General features: G+C 59.8%; 2 protein-coding genes across 12 annotated transcripts; one reads left to right on the top strand and one right to left on the bottom strand.

The window, feature by feature from the left end:
- Positions 1 to 202: 202 nt before the first annotated feature.
- Positions 203 to 6,725, bottom strand: RAMP2 (receptor activity modifying protein 2). Of its 11 annotated transcripts, XM_049800955.1 has the most exons (5): positions 5,629 to 6,692; positions 2,996 to 5,278; positions 1,783 to 1,893; positions 1,300 to 1,402; positions 203 to 844 (listed from the first exon to the last, which is right to left on the bottom strand). In XM_049800955.1, exons 2-5 carry the CDS (start codon positions 3,054 to 3,056, stop codon positions 589 to 591), a joined length of 531 nt encoding a protein of 176 aa, XP_049656912.1. In that variant the 5' UTR covers positions 3,057 to 5,278; positions 5,629 to 6,692; the 3' UTR covers positions 203 to 588. The 11 variants fall into 10 exon arrangements, 9 of the variants coding, with proteins under 9 accessions (XP_049656912.1, XP_049656909.1, XP_049656911.1 ...); XM_049800949.1 differs by lacking the exons at positions 203 to 844; positions 1,300 to 1,402; positions 1,783 to 1,893 and having other exon boundaries at positions 3,052 to 5,044; positions 5,137 to 5,278; positions 5,629 to 6,725; XM_049800952.1 differs by lacking the exons at positions 203 to 844; positions 1,300 to 1,402; positions 1,783 to 1,893 and having other exon boundaries at positions 3,052 to 5,044; positions 5,137 to 5,299; positions 5,629 to 6,725.
- An 880-nt stretch (positions 6,726 to 7,605) lies between these two features.
- On the top strand, positions 7,606 to 23,693 carry EZH1 (enhancer of zeste 1 polycomb repressive complex 2 subunit). The gene is made up of 20 exons (XM_049800358.1): positions 7,606 to 7,683; positions 8,589 to 8,709; positions 9,305 to 9,433; positions 9,749 to 9,868; positions 10,965 to 11,085; positions 11,709 to 11,882; positions 12,802 to 12,904; positions 13,175 to 13,338; positions 14,190 to 14,281; positions 15,062 to 15,242; positions 16,165 to 16,361; positions 16,800 to 16,891; positions 17,467 to 17,507; positions 18,022 to 18,147; positions 19,186 to 19,364; positions 20,009 to 20,104; positions 20,512 to 20,593; positions 20,741 to 20,821; positions 21,216 to 21,300; positions 21,417 to 23,693. Exons 1-20 carry the CDS (start codon positions 7,673 to 7,675, stop codon positions 21,475 to 21,477), a joined length of 2,256 nt encoding a protein of 751 aa, XP_049656315.1. The 5' UTR covers positions 7,606 to 7,672; the 3' UTR covers positions 21,478 to 23,693.
- The last annotated feature ends 297 nt before the right edge of the window (positions 23,694 to 23,990 follow it).

Genomic DNA, 23,990 nt, shown 5'->3' with positions numbered 1-23,990 from the left:
CGCCCCCCGGAGCACCCGAGCCCCGCCCACCCGGGAGCCCCGCCCCCGGAGCCCCGCCCCTCCATGACGGCGGCGGCCCGGCCCCTGCCCGGAGCCCGGTGCCCGGTGCCCCGCCTGTCGCGTTTCCCGCGGAGGGGTGCGGGCTCCGTCCGCTCCCAGCGCTGCCCGCTGCCACCCCGCGGCGAGAAGCTGCCGGTGAGGCCGTGCCGGGTCGGTGCTGGCGGCAGGAGCGGGCCCGGGGGGCCGCGGCGGGAACGAGCGGCGGAAGAACCAGCGCCACGCGTGGGGGAAGAAGCCTTTAATCCCCAGCCGCGGGGCCGGCGGTGGAGCGGGGGACGGGGCGGGGGGGAGGCGCCGCCGGCGGCACAGCGGGAACCGGCCGCCCCGGCAGCGTGTGCCGGTAACCCCGGGACCCCCCACCGGGGTTGCTGAAGCGACCGGTGGCCCCGCAGCCCGGGGCGGGGAGGGGGGGTGAGGCGGGAAGCGTGGGACAGCGCCCGGGCGGAGGACCTGCAGGGCCACCGCTGCCCGCTTGCTGCCCGCCGCAGGCAGCAGAGCGGGGCGGCCGCGGGTGCCCGGGCATCAGCGCTAGGGCTGGGCTTTGCCGTCCTTGCTGCGCCAGATGACCAGGGTGACCAGGAAGGGGATGAGGCAGATGGGGGCGATGATCATGGCCAGCAGCACGTCCTCGGGCGGGTCGAAGTAGACCTGGTGCTCCAGGGTGCAGTTGTGGAAGTAGCGGTGGTGGCTCTGGAAGATGTACCGCTCTGCCAGCGCGTTAGGGTAGCCGTAGTGCAGGTGGTCGGCCCAGGTCTCCAGGCAGGTCTGCAGGAAGCTGTAGGGCCTGGGAAGAGAGCCGCGGGGTGCTGGGAGAGAATGGGGACGTGGGGGTGCACGGGGTGGCTGCGGGACACCAGAGGCACAGACCCCCCCCAGGTGCCCCCGAGCCCCCTGCCCTGGCCCAGCAGCACCCCTCCGGACTGCCCGGGGCTTGCCCTGCGCTCCGCTGGAGCTGCTGGAGGGGAAGGTGGCCCTGGGTCCCTCAGGCCAGGAGCTGGTGGCCTGTCAACACGGCCCGGGGGCTCTGCCCCAACAGAACACTTTGCGCTGCCTCAGGAGCCGCTCCACTCGTGTGGACCTGGGGACGGAGCGGCCACAGGTAATTCCCCCACCAAAAGGTCCCCATGTGTGGCTTCCCCAGCCGGTGACATCCCTGGAGCTGGTCAGAGCCCCTTGCCCCCCCCCACGCCCCTGCAGTGCTGCCCAGGAGGGCTCTCCAGCTGTCCCACCGCCCTGTACCTGCTGATGACTTTCCACTCGCACAGCTCCGACACTGTCACGTTCTTCATCAGGTCGACGAAGAGCTCCCAGCACTTCTGCGTGATGTTGGTGTACGTCTCTTCTGCAGGGGAAAGGCGCTGAGCGTGGGCAGCACACCCCCGCCAGAGCTCGTCCCTGCCCACAGCTGCTGGCAGGTGACACCTGGCACCCGGACTCACGCCCAGACCAGCAGGGAAGTCATGGGCACGGTGTGGGGCTGCATCCCGCAGCAACCCCGGGGCGATGCCCAGGAGCATGGCAGGAGGGCAGGCTGCTACTGGCTGCCCCCACTGCGGCCAGCGCCAGGGAGGGCTCTGTGGCACAGGCTGGCTATTTTGGGGATGGACAGAGATCACGCGGCCAGGGAAAAGGGGGGGTCACCGTGCAGTGCAGAGCCGGCCCCGGCTAGGGCACAGTTGGCCCCGCAGTGCTGCCCAGCCCTCACCAAGCACCGGCACTCACCAACAAGCTGGGCCGTCCAGTTGAACACGGCCACGGGTGGGCTCGTCCTGGCATCCTGGCCAAAGCCCTCCACCTCAGTGCCTGTGTGGCAGAGCCCGGTCCCCAGGAGCGCTGCGGAGGGGAGGGGACAGGGTCAGGGGGACACAGGCGCTGGCAGGGCTCCATGCACAGGAGCTGCCCCGACAGAGGCTGGGTCTGCAGGAGGGAACTGGTTTCGGGTGTCCCTCAGGGGCCGCTGGAGCCAGTGGTCAGGGCACAGGGAAGTGTGCTGTCCGGAGCCCAGCACACACCTGGGGCCAGGGTGTTCAGCCCCCTTACAGGCAGGAGCTGTGGGAATGGGGCCAGGCTGCGGGCAGCTGCCCAACAGCTCAGAGGGGCTGCTTAGGGCCTCTGGGCCGTGGGCCACAGCATAGGGGCAAGCAGTGCTCCCCACCCATGGGGAGCCAGCGCGGGGGCCGCCCCGTCGCCCCAGGCAGCTGCATTGCAGCCGGACGGGGCTGGGGCAGGAAGAGGAAGCGCTGGCCACAGCACAGCACTGCCAGAGAGCCCCTCCGCCTGCCATCCGTCCCACACCCAGCACAGCCCACCATGGCCGTGGGGCACGTCCCGCCTGGCCCACTGGAGCCCCATGGCCCGAGGAAACCGCCCTGTCCATCTTCTGCCCTCAGCTGAGGGCCCACAGCGTGGGGCAGCGATGCTGGTCATGTGCTGAACCGCACCGGCGGGCTCTGCCTGGGCCGCTCGTGGGGAGCTCCGACACGGCCAGGCACTGGCTGCGGGGTGCTCCCAGGCTGGCACGGTGGCTGCAAGTGAGGGCAGCCCACCCTGTCCCGGTCTCTGTCCCTGACGGCCCCGTCTAGCCCCTCTCCGCACGGGCACGTGTGGTGCCATGGCTCCCAGCCCGGGGCTTCGCAGGGCTCCCCAGCCACTCTCTTGTGGGTCATTCGCCAAAAGACTGGGGACGAGCGTGGTGGGGGACACCCCACAGCGCCCGTTGCCCGCCTGCCACTGGCCCCCGGCCACGCAGATGACGGCCGCCACGGCCGCCCTCGGCTCTGCCCGGCTGGCCCCGTGCCGGGGTGGGCGGTGGGCTGGGCTGAGCCAAGACCCCGGCCCCGGGCCCCACACGCGGGAGGGCGGCCGCGTGCGGGGTGGTGCGAGGCACGGAGCCTCCCGCCGCCGGTGGCCCCGGGGCCGCCCCCCGCGCACTTACCCCAGAGCAGCAGGAGCCCTCGGGAGAGGCGGCCGGAGCCCGTCTGCGCGCACGGTGCCATCCTGCAAAAGCCTGCCGGCTAACGACCGGGACAAGTATTTCAATGGAAATAACAGGAAGCAACTCCTTTCCTCTGACAGGGGCAGTTTGACTACAGGAGACGTGTGAAAAATGAGATTGCTCAGCTCTGCTTTAAAGCGGCTCTCCCGGCGGGACCCCGCCGCCGTGCGGCGCGGTGCCGGCCCCTGTGGGCATCGCTCCCGCGCCCCGGCACCCGGGCAGCCCGCGCCTCACCCAGCGGCCCAGAGGCTCTGCTCCCCGCGCAGCACGTCCAGTTTTACGAGGCCGCTATTTGTTTACTTGTGTATTTCTCTTTAATCCTGTCTGGGCTGGGTTGTGAAATCCCTCGTCTCCTGCGTGGAGGGCAGGCAGCCCGACAGCCGGAGGGGAGTGGACAGGGAAGCGTAATGTCCCCGCACAGGCGCTGCCGCCCGGGCGCTGGGGCGGCAGGGGGACCCACGGTCCCATCACCGCGGCTTCTGGCTCACCGGGCCACCTGCCCCATGGCGGGCATTGCCAGAGCAGCCCCCTGGCCCCTGCCTGCAGCTGGGAAGGGAAGGGCGGTGGTGCAACCTGCCCACGGGTGCGAGGCCGACGCAGGCCGGGAGATGGGGAGAGGGCAGAGACTTGGCTGACGTTGCCAGTCCTCCGCCCTGACGGCTTCCTCCCGCACCGCCCAGCCCGGTGCCTGCCCGGCTCTGCTGGAGCCCCTTGGTCCTGGCGCAGCTCCCGCCTGCGGGGCCTGCATCCCCCTGCAGAGCAGCGCCACCGAGGATGAGCCCAGCCCGGTGGGTCTGCAGCATTCCCACCTGAGGACCAGGCTGAGGCTGGTTGAGCTCATTTCACCTCTGGCCCAGGGCAGCGCACGAGCCCAAAGCTGCCCCTTTAACAGACCGCCCGTGGGACACGCAGAGCATGAATCGGAGCATGATGAAGTGCAGCTCGGAGGGAGCCTCCCTACTGCAGAAAGATGATCTCGCTGGGCTTCGCGCTCCCCGGCAAACGTCCTGGCAAAACTGCCTGACCCTCCCCAGGCAGCGGCAGCCACCTCTCCAAGGGCACTGTGGGACCTTTCGCGGGCGAGTGACCGCGTCTGGAAACCATCAGGCCGTAGCGCCCTGGGGGCAGAGGGGTTGGAGCCCCTGGTCCCGCTCTTTGTTGGAGCCACTGGAGCCTCCAGCCGGGCGGCAGCAGCCTCTGCCAGGGAGACACCCAATGATCTCAGCACAGCCCTGGGCCTGCGATGGCCGCCCCCCTCCTGGGGCGTCCAGAGGGAACGGGCAGGGACAGGACAGGCAGGGATGAGACACTGGCTGCCAGCCAAGACCTGGGGCTCCCACCCACCCCAGCCTGGCATTGCCGGTGCTCCCTGCCAGCCCCCACCCGGGGGTGCCAAGGAAGGGGCTTGGCCCATGCAGGGTCAGGACCCCAGCAGCGCCTGGGACCCTTCTCCCAAAGTTCCCTGCCCTGGGGCAGATGCAGGCATCCGGAGCCCCGGGCCCAGCCTCCCCCGGTGCCACAGGACCTGCTCCATCCCCGGGGATGCCCAGACTCCCCTACCTGCTCTGCCCTGTCCCCACTCTTCCCTGTCCCCCTCACACTTGGCCCACTCGTCCTGCTCATTAGTTCCCAGGGCTGGGAGGGAAGGGGGCTGTTGCCAGCCCCTCGCAGGCACAGAGGCAGGCAGGGGCTGGGCAGCTGCCTGCTGGGGTTTGAGCCCCTTTCTGGGCTCTGGTGAGCGTCAGGGCGGCTGCAAGGGGCACAAGGCAGCTGAGCCCCACGGCCACAGCCACAGCCATCCTGGGGGGCAGCCCTCCCAGCCTGGAGGGCCCGGCCCTGGTGCAGTTGGTGAAGTATTCAGCATGGACCTGCAGGAAGAAGGCATCGAGGATGGCGCTGGGCCAGGGGCAGGAGAGCAGCTGGGCTAGCAGCTGGGTGCAGCTGGAGAGCTCGCTGTAGGTGCTGTGGAGGGGGCAGCATGAGGCCAGTCTGCTGGGATGGGGACACGTGCACCACGGTGGCCCCACAAAAGCCCCGCTCAGAGCATGCATTTGGCACCGCTGGGGCTGATGCCGACCCACCTGCTGATCTGGTCCCAGCAGCAGCAGCTGCCCTCGGGGGTGGCCATGAGGGCAGCGTGGAAGGGGGCCCAGCAGTAGAGGGAGATCCAGTCCTGATAGGTGTCCTGGCAGCGGTCCGGTCCCCCCAGCACCTCCAGTGGTCCTGCAGAGCACCGGCCAGACCCTGGGATGCCACCCCACCCCTAGCTCTCCCATCCTGAGCCCGGTTTCAGGGGGGCTGTTTGGGGTCACCCCTGGGGAACACTCCCAGCTCTCCCCAGCGTGAGCCAGGCACCCCATTTGCCATGTGGGAGTTCAACACATGACCTTGGGGGTCTCCACGCTGGGGCTGCCTGTGGCTGCAGGGGCCCCATGGGCTCAGCCAAGCCAGGACCTGGGCTCTTGTAAGCCCCTGGGCTCTTGTAAGCCCCAGCACAGACCACACGGGGTCCACTGAGGTCTGTGGGTGGATGGGGAGAACAGCCAGGATGGCAGGAGGGCAGCTCTACTCACCATCCTCATCCAGGTACAGGTAGTGACCCGGAAGGACAGATGGTGCTATTGGTGCTGACAGGACCCGCGGGGCCACATAAAGGCAGGGCCTCATCCCCCAGGGGTGCGGATATCGTCTCCACCAGCAGTAGAGCCCACGGCCATGGCGAAGCTGCTGCAGTCGGAGCCAGAGCCACACTTGGACAATGGCACCAGGGTCTTACCTTCGTCCTCGAGGTCCCTGTTCTCAGCATCCCCACGCCCTGCAGCAAGGATACATGGGGTACCAGGGCTCCACAGCCAGGGACAGCCTAAGTGCCCAGCTGGCTGTGGGGCACAACCCAGGGTGGGTGGTCACAGCACACTGGAGATCCCTCCTCCTCCCCGGCCAAGCTGAGCACAGCAGAGGTGACCGGGCCGAGGGGAGGGAAGGGGAGCAGGAGGCTCCTGGCTCTGCCTCGGCCTTTGCAACCGCGGCAGGGCAGCTTCTGAGCAAACACTAACCCCATGGGCAGGGAAGTGCGTGGCAAACCCTGCCCAGAGCATCCTCCGAGAGGAGACCAGGAGGGGCCAGGGGAGCTGCCACCCAGCATGGACACACGTTGGGACGGAGGGGAGAAACAGGCCAGAGACCCTATAGGGACTCGTTACCTGGCCAGACCCTGTGCCTGACCCCCCGAGCGCCTCCATGCAGCCCCCCCCGGCTGCCACCCCCGTGCCACACCGCGCAGCAGCAGCCTCGGCAGCTGCAGGTCCAGGCTGCCCTTACCCCGCTGGAGCAGAGGAAGGAGCAGGCAGCAGAACAGCCGCACCGCGGGGCGCATCCTCCCACCGCCGTGCCCGCTGCGGCCGGGCTGGGGCTGTGCCCGGGCATTTATCCCGATCCCCGGCCCGGCCCAGCGCTGCCCGCCTGCTCCTGAGCCGATGCCCGGGAAGGTCGGGGGGACGCCGGGCTCCCACCCCGCCTGACTCAGCGAAGCTCCAGAGGCACCAGATGCGGGCCCGGGCGCGATGCGGGGCTGCGGGGCTGCGGGTACGGACCGGCCCTGCTTGTCCCTCGCGGTCACCCTGGCGTGGCCGCGCGCCCCCCCTCTCCCCCCCCGCCGGGAAGAGGCGCCCCGGAGCCTGGACGGTCCGGGGGCGCGGAGCCGCCGCTCCGGGACAGCCCCCGACCCCGGTCCGGCGGGGCCGGGGCAGCCGGTGCCCCGCACCGCGGCGTGCGGTGGGGAAGGACGGGGCCCCCGCCGGGGCAGGACCCAGCACCGCCCGCTCCCCGCCGCCGGGGCCCCCGGTGCAGGAAGGCCGCCGCCAACAGCCGCTTCCTGCCCGGCGCCGCCGCAGGAAGCCCGGGGCCCGCCTGGCCGCGGGGACCGGCCCCGCCATCGTCCCGCGGTGAGGCGTCCCCCGCGTCCCCCGGGGCGCCGGGCCCCTCCCCGCCCGCTCTGCGGCCCCGGCGGCGGGGCCCAGAAGGGCCGCGACCGCCGGAGCCGGGGCCGCCGGGACGCCCCTTCGGGGAGCGCGGCACCGCCGGCCCAGGCTGCCGCCGGGCCCGGAGGGCAACAAAGCCGGGGCGGGGGCGGGCGCTGCCCCGCCAAGCGCTTCCCGCGGGACCGGGCCGGGCTGCGCAGCAGGGTCGGGCCGGGGAGAGCCCGCGGGGCGAGACGAGGCCGGGCGCAGCCGAGCGTGGGCGAGCACCGGGGCGGGCTGGGCACCGGGCTCGGAGCCGCCGGGCTCGGAGCCGCCGGGTTCGGCCCGTTCCCCGCGGCCGGTGGCGGGGGTGCTCTGGGCTGAAACGGGCCCGCCCCGCGGGGCTCCGCCCGAGTCCTGCCGGTGCGGGTCCAGGCCCGGAGCGCCCCGACGCCCGCGCTCCCCGCCCCGCCGAGGGAGCCCCGTGCGCCCCCGCCCCGACCGGCACCGGCAGCGGCGGGAGCGGGGCGGGGCCGAGGGGCGGGGCCTGGGGCGGTGCGGAGGCAGGGCCGCGGCGCGGGGGCGGGGCTGTCCCGGGGCGGGGTCGGGCGCGGCGCAGGCGCGGCTGCGCAGGGGCGCGCGGCCTGCCCCCGGCGCGATGGCCGAGGAGTGAGTGCGGGGCGGGGCCCGGGCCGGCGGTGCGGAGCGGAGCGGAGCGGGGCTGGGGGGGGGACGACACACACACGGGCCGCCGGAGGCTCCCCCGGGGGCAGCGGGGTTCCCGTGGTACCGGCTGGGGCCCGCGGCCGCCTGGGGCAGTGGCCGCGCCCGATGGCGGGGCCGGGACCCGCTCCCCGGCTTCAGCGGCGCCGGCCGGCCTTGGCCCGCGCCGGTGCGTGTCACCGGCGCAGCCGGGCTGCGGGCCCGTGCTCGGCGCTGCCTCCGCCTCCGCCGCCGCCGTGGGGCCCCGCGGGGAGCCGCTCGGGCCCGGCCGGGGCGGCGGTTCGGACCCCCCGGCGCCGTCGCGGTCCGAGGCCGGGGCGCCCCGGGGCCGGGCGGGGGGAGCGGCCCTTGCCGCGGGGGCCGGGCCAGGCCGGGGCTGCACCGCGGCCCGCTCCCGGCCCGGCCGGGGCGGGGGCCCGGGAGCCGCCGCTGCTCCCTGCCCCGGCCCCAGGGCTCTCCAGCGGCGTGTGCCTGGGGGGAGGCGAGGAAGCCAGCGGACCCCCCCCCCCCGCCCCGGGGGCCTCTCGGGGCTGCAGCGGGGCGCCGGGGCCGCCGTCCGTTGCGCTGCCCGGGGAGGGGTCGCGGGGGCTCCGGGGGGGGGGGGGGCAGGAGAGGCCGGACCCCGGCCAGGTTTGGTTCCCCGCTGTGGCCGACGTCCACGAGCTCCCCGGGCTCTTCAGTGCGCTTTGTGCCGTGGTCGTTCCCTAGCTAGGGCTGGTGCGGATTTACACCGTTATTTTTTCCTCGTTAGTGTCTGTGATGCATTTAAAATCCACAGGGATTTTTTATCCTAATAGCACTAGTTTACAGGATTAAGTTGTCCATCGTTTATTCTTTTTGTACTTTTATAGAAAAATGGAAATCGCCACTCCTCCAACATCAAAGTGTATTATATACTGGAAAAGAAAAGTCAAGTCTGAATATATGCGTCTCCGGCAGCTCAAGAGGTTTCAGGCGAACATGGGAGCTAAGGTAAAGACATACTGGTGGTAGCTCTAGCTGAAAGGGTATCTCCTAAATGCTTTGCTTTAGTTTATAGTCTTTGGGCAGCTATCAGATGGGTGCTTCATCCTGTGGATTGATAAGCTGTATGTTAGTTGCAAGCTGGATAAGTTGGAAGAGAGATTACTTCTCCTCACGCTCCATTATTAGCCTCGAGCCATGCAGTCAGTGTCTGTTGTACATAGAAGTCCGTTGCCTGAGTACTTGCATAACTGCAGCAGGAGGATTCACTTCTACTTGTTCTTTAAAGTATCTCCCTGCTTGAATCCTCTCTGTGCTGGTGGGTTTCAGATGGTTTACTCTGATACTCCTATCCTTGGCAGGCAGGATTTTAGAAGAGGTCAGCTGGGATCAGGAGTTATCAAAAGATACTGGCTGTTGGGTAGATTTTCAACACGGTTTTGTACCAATACTGAGTTTAATTAGAATTCCATCTAATGAGCGTCATCAATTTGAAATGCTCTGCCTTGCATACACTTTGATGCTTGCAACAAAATCTCAAGAGGGGCTTTAGTGTTCTCCACATGATTTCTTAAACGTTGAGTGCTGCTTTCTCTCATTTCAGGCTCTGTTTGTGGCCAACTTTGCAAAGGTTCATGAAAAGACTCAGATTCTGAATGAGGACTGGAAGAAGCTTCGAGTCCAGCCGGTGCAATTGATGAAGCCAGTCAGTGGGCATCCATTCCTAAAACAGGTATGGAGAGGAAAAGGGGCACAGCAGCAGCAAGTGTGAACTGCTGTGAACTAGAACCGGGGCTTTGCAGGGAGCTGTGAGGATACGGGACTAGTTTTTGTGTGTGCTATCCTATGTTAGTGTCAGGCCATGCCTCGCACTCTTCTGGGATACAGAAGTGGGCAGAAAAACCCTCCAAAGGATTTTCCTGTGAAGGAGTCCCAAAGAGTAAACCAGGGGCTTCACTGTGTTTGTCCTGAAGTGCAATTTCCCTCTGGCTGTGAGTGCCTCCCAGGGGCGGTTTCCTCACTGCCCTTCTCTTTACTTGTATTCTAGTGTACTGTTGAGAGCATTTTCCCGGGATTTCCAAGCCAGACGCTGTACATGAGGACCCTGAACACAGTGGCACTGGTGCCCATTATGTACTCCTGGTCCCCTCTTCAGCAGAATTTCATGGTATGTAGGAACGCTGTGGAGCGTGAGGTCTTGGTGCAGTTAGCGTGTAAGCGTTACATGGTTGTGGAGTGATTATGCCTTCTTCAACCCACTTGTTTCAAGCAGTGTCTGCTCAAGAGATGATGGAAGGTATCATTTTAGTTGCTTGTTTTGTTGAATCCCATAGAACAGCCTTGTATCCACACAGTTTTGCCCAGCTAGTCTCTCCTTTATACCTGACTCCTTGATAGGGTCACCATTATTTCACAGGATTCAAGGACTAAATATGTTTTTGGGTTTTTTTGTTTGGTTTTTGTTTGGTTTTTTTTCTTAAGATTTTTCTTCCCATTTAAATGAATAGTTTTATTTCTTAGGCAGGTCATTTCCTTTGTGACTGGATTACCCTGCTGGTCTCATTGTAAGGATGCTACTGAGGATTAGTTCCTCTGTCATAGCAGTGAGGGGAGTGATTTAAATGCAGATTTTGGTGTGGCGTAGTTAAGATTATTTGTTAAACAAACAGGTGGTCTTGTGGCTAGCCTGGCTCGTTGCCTGGTGTGGGGTGTGGATGTGTTCCTGCAGCCTACAGGGCTCTCTGAAGCCTCCGGTAGCAGACTGGGGGAGTAGGGTGACACCAGTGGCTGTAATGCAAAGAGTTGGTCGGTGCTGCCATGGCAATGAAGGTCCAATGTCCTTGCTTCTGTGGTTAACGTGATAATGCTCCTCAGCTTTGACTGTGTTCCTCTGGGGAGTGAGTTACCGGTTTGCCTTTCACTGTTCCAGTTCTACTCTGCCTTGAACACAATCTCACTGACATTTTTTGGCTGTTTATTATTCTTGGCAATATGAGCGTTTCTGAGTTTCTGTAAGCCTTGGAGGCGCTGCTCTTCTTTTTCAAAGCAAACTGCACTTTCAGGGGTTGGTCAGAGTTATGCTGCTGGGATGGGATAATGAAATATCAGTGATGAGACATCTGAAACTGCAGCCAGGGAGGCTGAACCTTTGCTTTGCACTGTGCTGTCTACAGGTCTGAATGGACAGGAGCAACCTCAGACACACAGCCTGGCTGGGGATCGGCAAGGACTGGTTTTCTGAGTTGTATCTGATCTCTTTTCAGGTGGAGGATGAAACTGTTCTGTGCAATATCCCTTACATGGGAGATGAGGTGAAGGAAGAAGACGAAACTTTCATTGAAGAACTTATTAATAACTATGACGGGAAAGTTCATGGAGAGGAAGGTAACCTGGCAGCAGTCAGCCCTGTCCATCCAGTGTCTTGCAAATAACATATCAAAGTAGTTAAGAAGTCAAAAGGTGGCAGCAGTAACCAGCTTTTCTGTGGGAGCTCTTAGAGCAGAAAAACAGGATCATGCCTGCTGTTATAGTATGCAAGGACACAGTCCTGCCTTTTGATATCCCACTCTGTTCTAGGCCTGGGGTGCTCTGGAGCCGATGCTCTTGTTCACAGGGGTTCACAGGCGCGCTCTGGGATGCTGAAAAACATGCTAGAGGTTAGGAGGTGCTCTGCAACCTTGTTTTGCTTGTGACCTTAGCCAAGACTTTAATCAGTCTTTTCAGAATTGAAAAGCTGGTGTGTTTCCCTACAGTGCTACCTACCCCGTCATAAAACTCTGCCTGGAGGGAGGAAGACAGTGGAAAATGATACGGCCTGTCCTCAGGTTGCTAAAAATGATACACCACTCTTAGGTGGGCTTTTACTGCTAGAGAGTCCTATCCCTACAAAATGGAGAGAAAGGTTCTGGTTGCTAACAATGTCATCTGGCTGGCTTGTGATTTACCACCACGAGGCATGTGAAAGATGATGGCACTACAACAATCTGGCTGACTTCTCTGTGTTTCAGAAATGATTTCAGGGTCAGTCCTCATCAGTGATGCTGTGTTCTTGGAGCTAGTGAATGCCCTGAATCAGTACTCGGATGAGGAAGAGGAAGGACACAATGATTCTGAAGTTAAACAGGAGGATGGGAAAGAGGAGCTGCCTGTCACAAGGAAAAGAAAGCGAATTGCAGCGGAAGGTGGGTTTGGGCCACAGAAATTGGGGTTATGTTGGTCACATTTCCATCCTGCCCTGCCTGACTAGCTGGCCACTGCTCTCCTGCCATCACTCTTGGTTATTAATGTGTCGTTAAGGGTAGTGACCAGCTTAGCGAGTTCTGGTACAGTAGTTCAAAGCAGAAGGGAAATCGGTTATTCTCACTGTCCCCTGTGGACAGGATAAGAAGTCACCAGCTTAAAGTGTGGTGAGGAACAATTTAGATGAGTCATCTGGAAAACTATTTCATGGTAAGATTAGCAAAGTAGTGGGGTATTATCTGAGGAGACTGCAGGATCTCTGCTCTTGGAGGTTTTAAAGTGCCAGTCTGGCAAGCGCATGTCAGTACATTTGTAGGTAGATCTGATTCTGCTGTAGACCAGGGAGGTGGACCTTTTCAAATCCCTTCCAGACCCCTTTTCCATATGTTTGTGTTTCTCTTCCCCCCTTCCTGTGCCACTTGGAGCTCTTGTTGCATAGAGGAAGCTCTGGTTTGTGGGATTTTCATGCATCCTGCATGACCACAGGAGTGCTGACTGGTAGTTTCATCTTTGTCTTTGGTTTATAGTGATATGGATAGCACAAATACCAGGACCTTTCATAGATGTAGAATAGCATTGTCTGCAAATCCTGTCTTGGTAAAAATAAATAGTAATAGTCCTTAAGAAATTGTTAGTACTTCCATCAATACATTATGCTACTCTGAAAGTGGCAGAGTGTACTGCATCTGGAAATGCCTTAGCCTAGTTGCAGGACAAAAGATTTATCTGTTGTATATTGGATTACGTTTCTGTCTCTTAAAATACAATTCCGAACACCTACTGGAATCGCTCCCTGTGGAAGAAGGAAAGACATGTTCACATCCAGCTTAACTGAGGAATTGTCTCTCTTCTTTTTCTCAGGTAACAAGAAGGGTTCAAAGAAGCGGTTTCCAAATGACATGATATTTACTGCTATTTCTTCTATGTTTCCTGAATATGGCTTCCCAGATGATATGAAAGAGAGGTAGAAGATCTCTACTTAAGTTGTCTGTTACCTTTCTTAGCAACAATTGAAATCTGTATTTCAGAAAACAGCACTATGCTCTGACCAGAAAGTAGAGCTCAGCTGGCTGCAGGCACCGTGAGCAGAGTGGTTTTTGAACGTTAGAAACTTTAGTTTAGCCTCAAGGTATCTGGGCCAGTAGGACGCTGGCCCAGATAGTAATGTAGTCATGTAAAATGTCCCACATTAGGAAAGCTTGCACATCTGTGGGTGTTTCTGTTTGTCGAATAGGTACAGGGAGCTCACGGAAGTGTCGGACCCAAACGTGCTGCCGCCGCAGTGCACTCCCAACATAGATGGGCCATGTGCGAAGTCTGTCCAGCGGGAGCAGTCCCTGCACTCCTTCCACACCCTCTTCTGCCGCCGCTGCTTCAAATACGACTGTTTTCTGCATCGTAAGTGCAGTCTTGGCCGGACGCTTCCCTAGAGCCCTTTTCTCCTCATTTTTCCTCAGTGCTTCATACCTCTGTCCACCTTGCTTAGTGTCTGTGCTGCAGTCTTTAGAGGGTGGTGCTTCCACGGAGTTTGCAGTGGAGCCTTAGGAACTGACAGGTGCCCAGAAGCCTTTTATAAAGATGGCTCCACTCATTTCCTCAAACGGATGGTAAACCGACCTGCGTGGCCGTCCCCTCTTTCTCACCATTGTTCAGCATGCTGCGTTTGAGCCTCCTGGCAGTTTGTGCCAGAAATACTGCCGTGACTAGACTTTACTCTTGCTTTGCAGAAGCTCATCAGGGAAAGGCATGAATGTTTCACTTCCAAAGTCTGGACATGCCCCTGTGTTTTGTTGCCTCACTGGAACTTACAGCTTCTTCTTAGTCATGTTCCTGCGGTTTGTCCTGCCAAAGCCTTTTGGATACTGATTAGCTGTTGGACCTGCTGTTTCCCAGGTCTAAGGGCTTCTTTGGAAAGTCACAAGACTCTTTCCAGTGAATTATTTATTAAAAGATATAATATTAAGATCACGTGGTCTTTTTGTTTCAGTCTGAAAACAGATCTTTTTCCTATGGCCTCTACTTCCCAAGTGTTCCCCCACTGCTGCTGAGTCCCTGTCATGGGTTGGAGCAGGGCTGGCCGGGAGGTCCTGCTGCCTCGTTCCCTGCTGCTGGGAGAGCTGCTCGGCACTCTTGCTGACTGTGTCAGGCTCCCACTTACCTTCGTTGAGCTCGTGCTGCCCCTGTCCCTTGCAATGTGGGGGGAGACTCTGGGATGATGCTAATAGTAAAGATAACTGTTATTTTTTCAGCTTTTCATGCTACTCCTAATGTGTACAAACGAAAGAATAGAGAGACCAAGATCGAGCCAGATCCTTGCGGAGCAGACTGTTTCCTCTGGCTGGTATGTTTCTGTGTTGCTGCTTTTGAAACCACGAGAGAAGTGGCCTGGGCAGCCTTGCTCTGCAGAACTCTGTGGGTCCTTTTCACAACTTTGATTTTTCAGAATTAGTTCTAATCCTCATAGGATTCAGGGGAGTGTGAATCCAAATGCAGACCTTGCCAGATGCATATTTTAGTGAATCTCCAACAAAGACTGATTTCATAGCTAGCAGATGGGAAAATGTGGTGCCAAATTATTTCTCTGGACTCGGTGCAGCACTTGAAAAATGAAGCCCAGGTTAAAAAGGCTAGGGAAGGAGTCTAGCACATGTGGGGAAGGCTCGAACTATTTTAGAAATGATTTTTCAGAAACGCAGCCTAGCTGTGTTACTGGGCATGAGAGCTGCAGATCAGAAGAGCTGGCTGCAGGGAGGTGGGTGCGCTTGGTGGTGTTGGAGCTGGTCAGCTGGCTGAGATACAGGATGTCCCAGGGAGCTGCAGGGCCGGAGCAGAGGGAGAGGCCAGGATAACTTCATTGCCAGGGCAAGAGGCTGGGGAGCGGACTGGAGGGCCAGGGCCGGGGAGCCTCTTCCGAGCGGGCAGCGGTGCTGAAGGAAACAAAGTGGGAACGTGCGGTGGGGCAGGCGGCAGGGCCTTGGCAGTTGCTGAAGTGACCACGTATGGCGGGTCTTCCACCTTCCCTTGGTGGTAGCAGGGCAGGGCTTGTGCCAGGGCCTGTGGAAAAGCCTTTTTATGTTCCCTGGTCATCTGCCATCTGCCTTGTCTTCTGCTCTGGTTGCAGGAAGGAGCCAAGGAGTTTGCTGCGCTGCACAACCCCAGGTCCAAGTGCTCAGGCCGGCGCCGCCGGAGGCACCACGTGGTGGGTGCTTCCTGCTCAAACACCCCAGCTTCTGCCGTCGCTGAGACGAGGGAGGGCGACAGTGACCGAGACACGGGCAACGAGTGGGCCTCTAGCTCCTCGGGTATGATGCCAGCCCAGAGACAACCCGCTCCCCTCTGGCGGTATGAGCAGTAAGGCCAGGTGGCACCTTGCAGCTGGGGCTCTCCCTGGCTTGCCTCTGTGTCCCACACAGTAGTGTGGATTTCAGACTTAGCAAACAGAGTTGATGTTTCCAGCTGGGCTTAAACAATCATGAGGGACACCAGGCCCTGCCCCTGCTGCTGTGGGATTCGCTGTCCTCTTCCAGGAAGGAGGAATCTTGCCAGGCAAAGTGAGAGCTTTGCTGGGACCTGCAAAGCCAAGAGCCCTTGGCTCTGAGCACCTTGCCTGGCAGTGCATGAGGAAAGTGCTGAGGCAGCACTGGTCTGCGTGCTTGTCCCTGCTGCAGCACAGAGCAGTGGCCAGGGAGCTGTTGAGGTGGGGGGCTTGTCTGTGGACCTGCCAGGGGTGAGCGCTTCTTCGGTGCTGCAGATGAGCACCAAGCTGCTCCTGTCATGCCAGGGGAAGTGGTGGTGGCTGGGGCAGAATGAGCTCCCGGGGGGCAGAGGGCTCCATACATCTGGGTCCCATCTAGGGTGGGAGAGGAGAGAGCGACTTCCTAGTCTTCAGGCCTCTCTGGTGCTGCTGTTCTGGTCAGGGGGCTCTGTCCTGGGCCAGCCCTGGAAGGGGAAGGTGGCACGGTGGCTCTGGTGCTGCCTTGCTGTGAGGGGGCCAGTGCCACCGTCCCGACCGGTGCTGGTGCTGGGCTGCCTGACTAGAGGCAGGAGCGTGCAGCAGGGAGCGTGGTGCAGGGCTGCCGGGAGGTATAGAGGTGTCCTGGTTTCAGGTGCTGGGGTGAGGCAAGGTGTCAGGCACTGCTAGGGGACCGCTGGCCTCGGGCGCTGTGACAGCGAGGGTGCGTTCTCCCATGCTGTGTTTGGCCTAATGTCTGCCTTTTCTGCCAGAGGCAAACTCCCGCTGCCAGACCCCCACCAAGCAGAAGCTGAGCCCGGCTTCCTCCCAGCTGTTTGCGGTGGAGACACCGCAGGAGCCCGTTGAGTGGACGGGAGCTGAGGAGTCGCTCTTCCGTGTCTTCCATGGGACCTACTTCAATAACTTCTGCTCAATTGCCAGGCTGCTGGGAACAAAGACATGCAAGCAGGTGGGTGCCTGGAGAGGGCAGGCACTGCAGTGCCTGGCCCAGCAGCAGGAGAGAGCTTGCCTGTTGTTTTTTCTTCTCTGCCACAAACCACCTTGAGGAATGTGTTGCATCAACACTTTGTGGAGTTCGGTGGTATTATTTTGCAGTAGTGCTGCTGGTTGCAGAATGAGCCCGGCACATGCCCGGTGCTGTCAGCTTCTTCCAGTGTCCCTTGTCTGAGGCTGGGCGCTCTGGCAGGGCAGGTGCTCTTGTTTCCTAGGCAAGAGAAGCAATGGCACCTGTGGTCGGTGAAACTGGGGGCAGAATTGTCCACTTACTGGCCCCAGGACTGGGACCACCACTGTGTGTGCTTGCTTGTACTCTCTCTGTTTATGCTTTAGATAAAACCAACTTGAGTACACTGAACGTTATTCTTTTTCTGCTTCTGTTCTTTGGTAGGTCTTTCAGTTTGCAGTGAAAGAATCGCTTATAACAAAACTACCAACAAACGAATTAATGAATCCATCCCAGAAGAAGAAAAGGAAGCACAGGCAAGTGTTGGACAAGCTTGTTTTGTTCTTAAAATGCAACCAGATCCACTGCTTTCTGTGCCAGCACATTCCTGGTAATCCCCATCTGGCTCCCATCTGTGCGCACATCCCACTGTCGCACAGGGCTGCTGGCTGGCCCCTGGCCTGTCTCCCGGGTGCTGCTGCCCTGGCTGGGGGGCTCTGCAGCCCTGGGCTCAGCCCTGGAGGAGAGGGCAGCACAATGCCCGGCTGTAGTGCCGCACTGCTGCGGGAGGGACAGTACTGCTGTCCTAACAGCACCCTTAGCCTCAGCTCCCTGACTTAGAACCTACTTCTTGTGTGCTGATCCCAGTGTGTCCAGTATTACTCTGGCTCTACTATTTGCCTCAGATAACTTCTGCTGTAGCTGCATCATTCTCATCTTTCTCCGCTTTATGGCTGTCTGGTGGTTATTAATGCATGAAGCTGCCAGACAGCCTCGCTGGAATCGCCTGTCTCCCGCTGCCGCACTTGACCAGCGGTGCTGAGCAGTCGTGGCTGGCTCTTCCTGACGGAGGCTCGCGCGTCCCCTCAGACCCTCTCTGCTTCTCTTCCAGGCTGTGGGCTGCTCACTGCAGGAAGATTCAGCTGAAGAAAGGTAGCGTTTGCTGTGGCTGTGTCACGTGAGGTTTGCGTGGCCACTGCCCTGTGGGATCGAGTTCTCTGTCTCTGACTTGCGCAACAAGACGGCTGCGTCCTGCTCTCCAGCCCGGCAGCTGCAGCAGAGCAGAGCAGGAGTGGTTTCCCCTAGCCAGGCTCCTTGGGGTGCCTTGGGCCAGCCCCGCTGTGGCTGAGCCATGGGAATCGCCGCCGTGCCAATGCTCTCTCTGAGGCTGTATGTGTGGTGCGGTCTTGCTCCAGCCAGAGGGGAGGCTGAGGTTTGGTGTGCAGCCCCGCTGTAAAACGGGCTGTTCGGGGCAGAGCAGACGTGTGCCATGTGCAGGTAATCACAGCCATGTGTCTGTGGGAGCTGTGCACTGGGTGCTGCTGGGCTCCCAGCCCTCTGCAGGCAAATGAGAAGCTTGCACCTTCCCTGCTCCAGAGCCCTGGGCTTGTTGCTTTTAAACGTTTCTGCAATGTGCAACTTCTAATCCGGGCATTTCTCGTTCTAGATAATTCACCTACCCAGGTGTACAACTACCAGCCCTGTGACCACCCCGAGCATCCCTGTGACAGCTCCTGCCCTTGCATCATGACTCAGAATTTCTGTGAGAAGTTCTGCCAGTGCAACCCTGACTGTAAGGACAAACCTGGGATTATTGGGCAGGAAAGCAGCCAGCTCTCCTGACACAGACCAGAGGGAAGGTGCAGAGTTGGGACTTGCTGGAGGCCTGCTTTGTGCCTGCTTTATTCCTGCATTCACTACTCTGTCCATTGCAGCAGTTTGATTAGCAGTCTGCTAAAGTCCAAGGGGAAGCTGTTCCACGCTGCCCAGTGACTCTCAGCAGCTGAGATATGTGCTCTTGTTAGAGAACACTTGTCCACATATCTGTATTCAGCATCAACAACCCCTGGCTGATGCTGCTGGTTCCCTGAGAGCAGGATGCGTGGCCAGCAGTTAGGGTGGGAGTTGGGTCACTGCTCTGCCGTGGTTATTTTTCCTCTCTGGGCTTCCATTCCCAGCTCTGCAATGGAGATAACCGCACTTGCCCACACCAGTGGGGCTTCTGAGGATGGATTTGTTAAGGTTTATGACACAGCTTGGGGCTGGAAGGACTTCAGGGTGAAAGGGAGCCAACTCAGGCTCAGTACTGATCTGTTATGTTTATGTTATCCAAGTAGTTTATTTGCAAACTGCACATAATTAGTCCCAAGAGGCAGAGCAGCATCTCCAGCCATGCAGATGGGAAGGACCCTGTGCATGGTCTGTGCTTTGGTAGGTGTGAGCAGTGATCAAAGCTCCTGTGTGCACAGAGTGTTTCTGTGATTTACTTCCAGCTCCTGGGTGCCCAGGCTGCCTCGCATTCATCTTGTCTCATTGTGTTCTTAGTGAGTGCTGTCCTGGTGACTTTGGGGGGCAGGAAGGTGGGCTGGGGACTCCTGTCTCTGCTGCCCAGAGCAGAGTGAATGTGGAGCTCTTTATTAGCACAAAGGCACCTTCCTTATGTTCTTATAGGGTGGTGGGCAGGCAGTGTAGTCCATTGTCACAGACAGGCTTAGTTCTGTACCTGCCCAGGGCCTGCCAGGGAGGACATTTGGCGGGGCTGGGACACCACACAGCCCCTCTATTCTCTGAAAAACCTCATGGTGCAAAACCATGGGCTGTGTTGCTGCAGGTCAGAACCGCTTCCCAGGCTGCCGCTGTAAAACCCAGTGCAACACCAAGCAATGCCCGTGCTACCTGGCTGTGCGGGAATGCGATCCGGACCTCTGCCTGACCTGTGGGGCTTCAGAGCACTGGGACTGCAAGGTGGTCTCCTGCAAGAACTGCAGCATCCAGCGAGGTCTCAAAAAGGTACTGACAGCAGCATGGCTCTGGACTACTGGCAGGGAGCTGCCTTGGGGTAGAGCTGATAACCAGAGCTCCTGCTGTGTGAGAGAGAGTGTGCGAGCCACCCGCAGCTCCCTGAGTGAGGAGGTCTGGGAGAGAGGCTGCTCTGCCCCAGGCTTCTGTAGCACTTAATCTGGAATATGGATTATGGATGTGAAAATTAGGAGATGGGAGTTACCTCAGGAAGGGTGAGAGCAAGGGCATGTAAAAAGTGACTGCAGAGAGAGGTTTAGTCTTGAATTCTGCTGGTCAGGGCAAGGAATCGCATGTAAAAAAGACAAAAATTCAGAGAAAGATGCAAATTAGCGGGTGTCAAGTAACGTGCAGCTCCAGCCTAATGGTGCTATGATATGTAAGTCTCTAGAGAGCTGTGTGTCTCCTTAAACCAGGGGATGCTGACCCTGTGATGTTGGGACTTCAAGTGTGGCAGCCAGCACAACACAGCTGTTCCTGGGCACTGCCCTAACCCTGCCATGTGCAACAGTTCTGGGAGGTGGAGAGCTCTTCACTGTTGCTTTCTGGTCTGCCTGATGCATGGGGCCTGACCTGTGTGCTGGGAGGTGGTGGGCCTGCTGACCATAACAGTTTCCTTTTCACCTTGGCTTCAGCATTTGTTACTGGCACCGTCAGATGTCGCCGGCTGGGGGACTTTCATCAAGGAATCTGTGCAGAAGAATGAGTTCATCTCGGAGTACTGTGGTGAGGTCAGTGTTTCTGCCGTGCTGGGGCTGCTGTGGTGTGTGCTCAGGAGGCTGTGTTTAGTGGAAGTGCTTCCTTCAGCTGCTGGTTTGGTGGCGACAGCATGCCTTCCCCAGCTTGACCATGGCCACGAGCTCACTCTGACCAGGTTTAGAGATTGAATCTTGTACTATTTTGGGACCCATTTCAGTACCTCTGGGCCCTCCACTGTGGAAGAACGTGTCGTGTATGTGCTGCTCCCTGATAGCCCAGCTTTTGCCTCTGCTCCCTCCCTGGGAGCCCTGGCAGGCTCATGCCCATTGGGGTGGGAGGGCAGGAGGGTGTTTCCAGGAGGTGGGCGAGCGCTGCTCCTCACAGCAATCCTCGCTGTGCCCTCAGGCGCCAAGTCTCTCAAGGCATTCTCCTTCTCCAGCTTATTTCACAGGATGAGGCTGACCGGCGAGGGAAGGTCTATGACAAGTATATGTCCAGCTTCCTCTTCAACCTCAACAACGGTAACTCGCCTGGGGCGTCAAGGGCTGGAGGAGACTTGGGCTTCCTGGCAGGGGGCTGGTGGCTGGGCGGGCAGTCTTAGCCTGTCTGTCATCTGAGCGGCAGGCGTCTCTTTACACTACAGTTTTCTTTTTCATTTTTTTTAATAGATTTTGTTGTTGATGCCACCCGCAAAGGAAATAAAATCCGCTTTGCCAATCACTCAGTGAACCCCAATTGCTATGCCAAAGGTGAGATATCCCTGCCCAGTCAGACCTGGGTGGGAGATTGCTCTCTGGGGTCCTGCTCAGCTCCGGGATTGCAGTGGATTCTCTGGGGTCCCAAGTCACCCTGAGCCTGTGGGAGCAGCAGAACTTCAAAGACCTGGACAAAGTTTCCTCCTCTCTGCAGCACATCACGTTCCTGCTGGTGAGGGCCCCACTCAGCTCTGTGGTGGCCCCAGCCTCACAAGGAGAGATTGCTGCTAGAGGTGGCTAGGAACTCCCCGGGAAGCACCCCGTTGCTGCTAGGCAGGAGCTCGGGTACCATGGCCCCTGGGAGGTGGCCAGGCAGGGCAAAAGTGCTGTGAGACCTCCTGGCCTGAGCTGGAGCTGCAAGTCTCTGATGTTGTCTCTCTGGTTGCAGTTGTGATGGTGAATGGAGACCACCGGATAGGGATCTTTGCCAAGAGGGCCATCCAGGCAGGAGAGGAGCTCTTCTTTGACTACAGGTACCTTGGGGAGCAGCTGGCTGGGAACTGGGGTGCAGGGTTGTCCCCGCTTCCTGTGCACACGTTTGGGGAGCGCGGGAGGTCATTACAGCAGCTGTGACTTTCCTGTCTTGTAGGTACAGCCAAGCAGATGCCCTGAAGTATGTCGGCATAGAGAGGGAGACAGATATCATCTAGGCTCTGTGTGGGGCGGTCGCCAGCACACCTTGCTGCTGCACCTTGTAAGCAATGCCATGTTTGCTTCACGCTGACATGACTGCTGCTGTTCCCGTTGCTGTGTGTGTCACAAGTGCTACTTTCCATCCAGATGCCCAGAGAGAGACTCAGGGCAGGAGTGTGAATGGCTGCTGCTGGGGTGGCAGCTTTGCCAGCCCTGGGCTGGGGCAGGCTCTGGAGCCTTGCTCTGCGAGCAGTCTCCCGGGCTGGAGGGAGCCCGTGGACCAAGGCAGCTGGGGCTTGAAGAAAAGCTGTGGTGCAGGAGGAGGGACAGCTGCAAATTCTCAGTCTCTTTCCATTTTCTGCCGACTGCTGCAAGAACAAGAGCGAGTGAGGTACTGCCTGCACTGAGACCTGGGGCACAGCTGGGAAGCAGAGGGGCTGGTGGTCCCCTCTGGCCCTGTCCCCTGGGATAGGCTCTTGTCTTGGGTGCTACCTCTTGCTGCCTGTTTTGTCCTGTTGACAAGGACAGCAACAGGGTTGGAAGCCATAAAGACATGGCTGCAGTGGTCCCTGGGCCCCAGGCTGCTGTTGCTGAGGCTCTGTTTCCCCTCTGCCCCAGCTGGCTGGGGGACAGAGACCGCCTGGCCGTGACTGGCATGGCACAATGCCTGGGGATGGGGAGAGCAGCACTATGCAAAAAGTCACTTTGGGTAGGGTTGCCACTGAGCTGGTTAGAGACAATGTTACGGGGGTGCTGCTGCAAGCACAAGAGGAGTTCAGAGGCAGCAGGAACCCGTGAGCCCTTCCAGCCCGTGGTGTGGCTGTGGCATGGCTGGTTGGCTCGTGCCTGTCCCCAGCTGCTCTGCTGTGTGGCCCTTCTGGGGCTGGCGCGTGGATGCTTCTGCCGGGCAGTTTTGGGGCTGCGGGGGGTGGGTGGGGGCGACTCCTGCTGACCGGCTGGGGCTGCACCCGGAGCAGGAGATGGGCCTTGGCCACCCTCTGCTCTGGGCAGGTGCTTCCTGACCATGTGTTACCAGAGCTGGTTCCTCCACCTTCCTCTGTCAGGACGCTCCCTTTTGGAGCAGCACAGGCTCTGTGGGAGGTGTCGGGGACTTCAGGAGCCAGCAGAGTGGCTCCTCTTGGGGTGAGAGCCTTTCGTTGTGCAGGACTTGTTAAATGTTGCTGTGCTGAGGTTTGAATAGGGTGCAGCAGACCTGTCACTGTCTGCAGTGACCCAGGGAAGGCTCCTCAGAAACCTACCTAGGGGTTTCTGACACTCTGGTCCTGGCCCTAGCCCTGGAGATAAAGGGGAAATGTTCTCTGGCAGGGTAAGGTTTGGCCTTAGCACCCCATGCAAAAAGAAAAAGAAAAAAGCACTTTAATCCTTCTCAGCTGGCAGCTGGGCCCCAGGTACCACTCTGGTGGTGGAGGCACCATGGCTGTCATCTCTCAGCAGCACCTTTGCAGGGACGTTGCTCTGGGCCTGAGATGGGGCGGTCTGGATGAGGGGGCTTTTCCCTGAGCAGGGCCTGGGGTGACCTGAAGGATGGGGCTGTCCCCTAGGAGCCACGTACACTGCCAGCTGACTGCCCAGGCTGATGCTGGGTGCTGGAGGGTGCTCCGCCGCGTGTCCAGCGCTGTGGTCCCAGGATGGCGCAAGGAGCCCAGCTGAGGCCTGACATGGCCTTGAGGGGGCTGGAGCCCCTCACCCCTGTAGGGTGTGAGGAGGGTGGGTAGTGTTTGCCTGGGGGCACTGCACAGAGGTGAGCAGCACTGGGGCCCTTGCCCTGCTTCTTTGAGGAACCGTGGGGCCCCTAAGGCACAGCCCCATCCCAGCCCTGTGGTCCATGAACGCAGGGAGGTGCTGGGTCTGCCCCGGGAGCCGAGCCCTCCCTGGCACAGCCCTGCGCCATGCTTTTCCCAGCCTCCCCCCATGGCAGGCGAGGCTGCCCGTCTGTCCTTCCTGCTGTCTGTGACTCTCTCCTGGGGCTTGGAGGGGTTTGGGTCTGTCTGGAGCAGCACTTGTACCCTGGCACCTGCCTGAGCCCCACTCCCTGTCGCCTCCGTCCGCCCAGCTCACCCCGACCCTGCTCTCAGCTCAGCATCCTCTGCCACTTTGGCCATATCTGCACTATGCCAGGCTTGTGTCTGTGGTTTGTTGACGGTGAATAATAATGCACTTTAAAAATAATGTGGCTTGTAGCCTTTGTCATAATAAAGTGGTAGTGAACATCCTCCTGTGGCTTGCTGGCCTCTGTTACCCCAGGGAGCAGCTGGCAGCAGCATGTTCTCTGTCTTGTTGTGGGCTCAGTCCGGCTGCCCCCTTCATAGCAGTCGGCACCCCGGAGCCCAGTGGGGCTTGTGAGCAGCCCGGTGCCACCAGCTACTCCAGCTGGTGCCGGCTCAGGGCTAGGAGGCAGCAGAGGTGCATGGTGGGGAGAGCAGGACCTACTTATGTATGTACAAGTCTAGCAGTGGGCTGAGCTGCATCCAGCCTCAGCTTTCTATATCCTGCTCCAGGAGTGGGAATT

Source organism: Accipiter gentilis, chromosome 5, assembly GCF_929443795.1.
Source record: "Accipiter gentilis chromosome 5, bAccGen1.1, whole genome shotgun sequence".
Lineage (NCBI taxonomy): Eukaryota > Metazoa > Chordata > Aves > Accipitriformes > Accipitridae > Astur > Astur gentilis.
The sequence above is the reverse complement of the archived record's forward strand: the minus strand, read 5'-3'. Positions and strand labels throughout refer to the sequence as shown.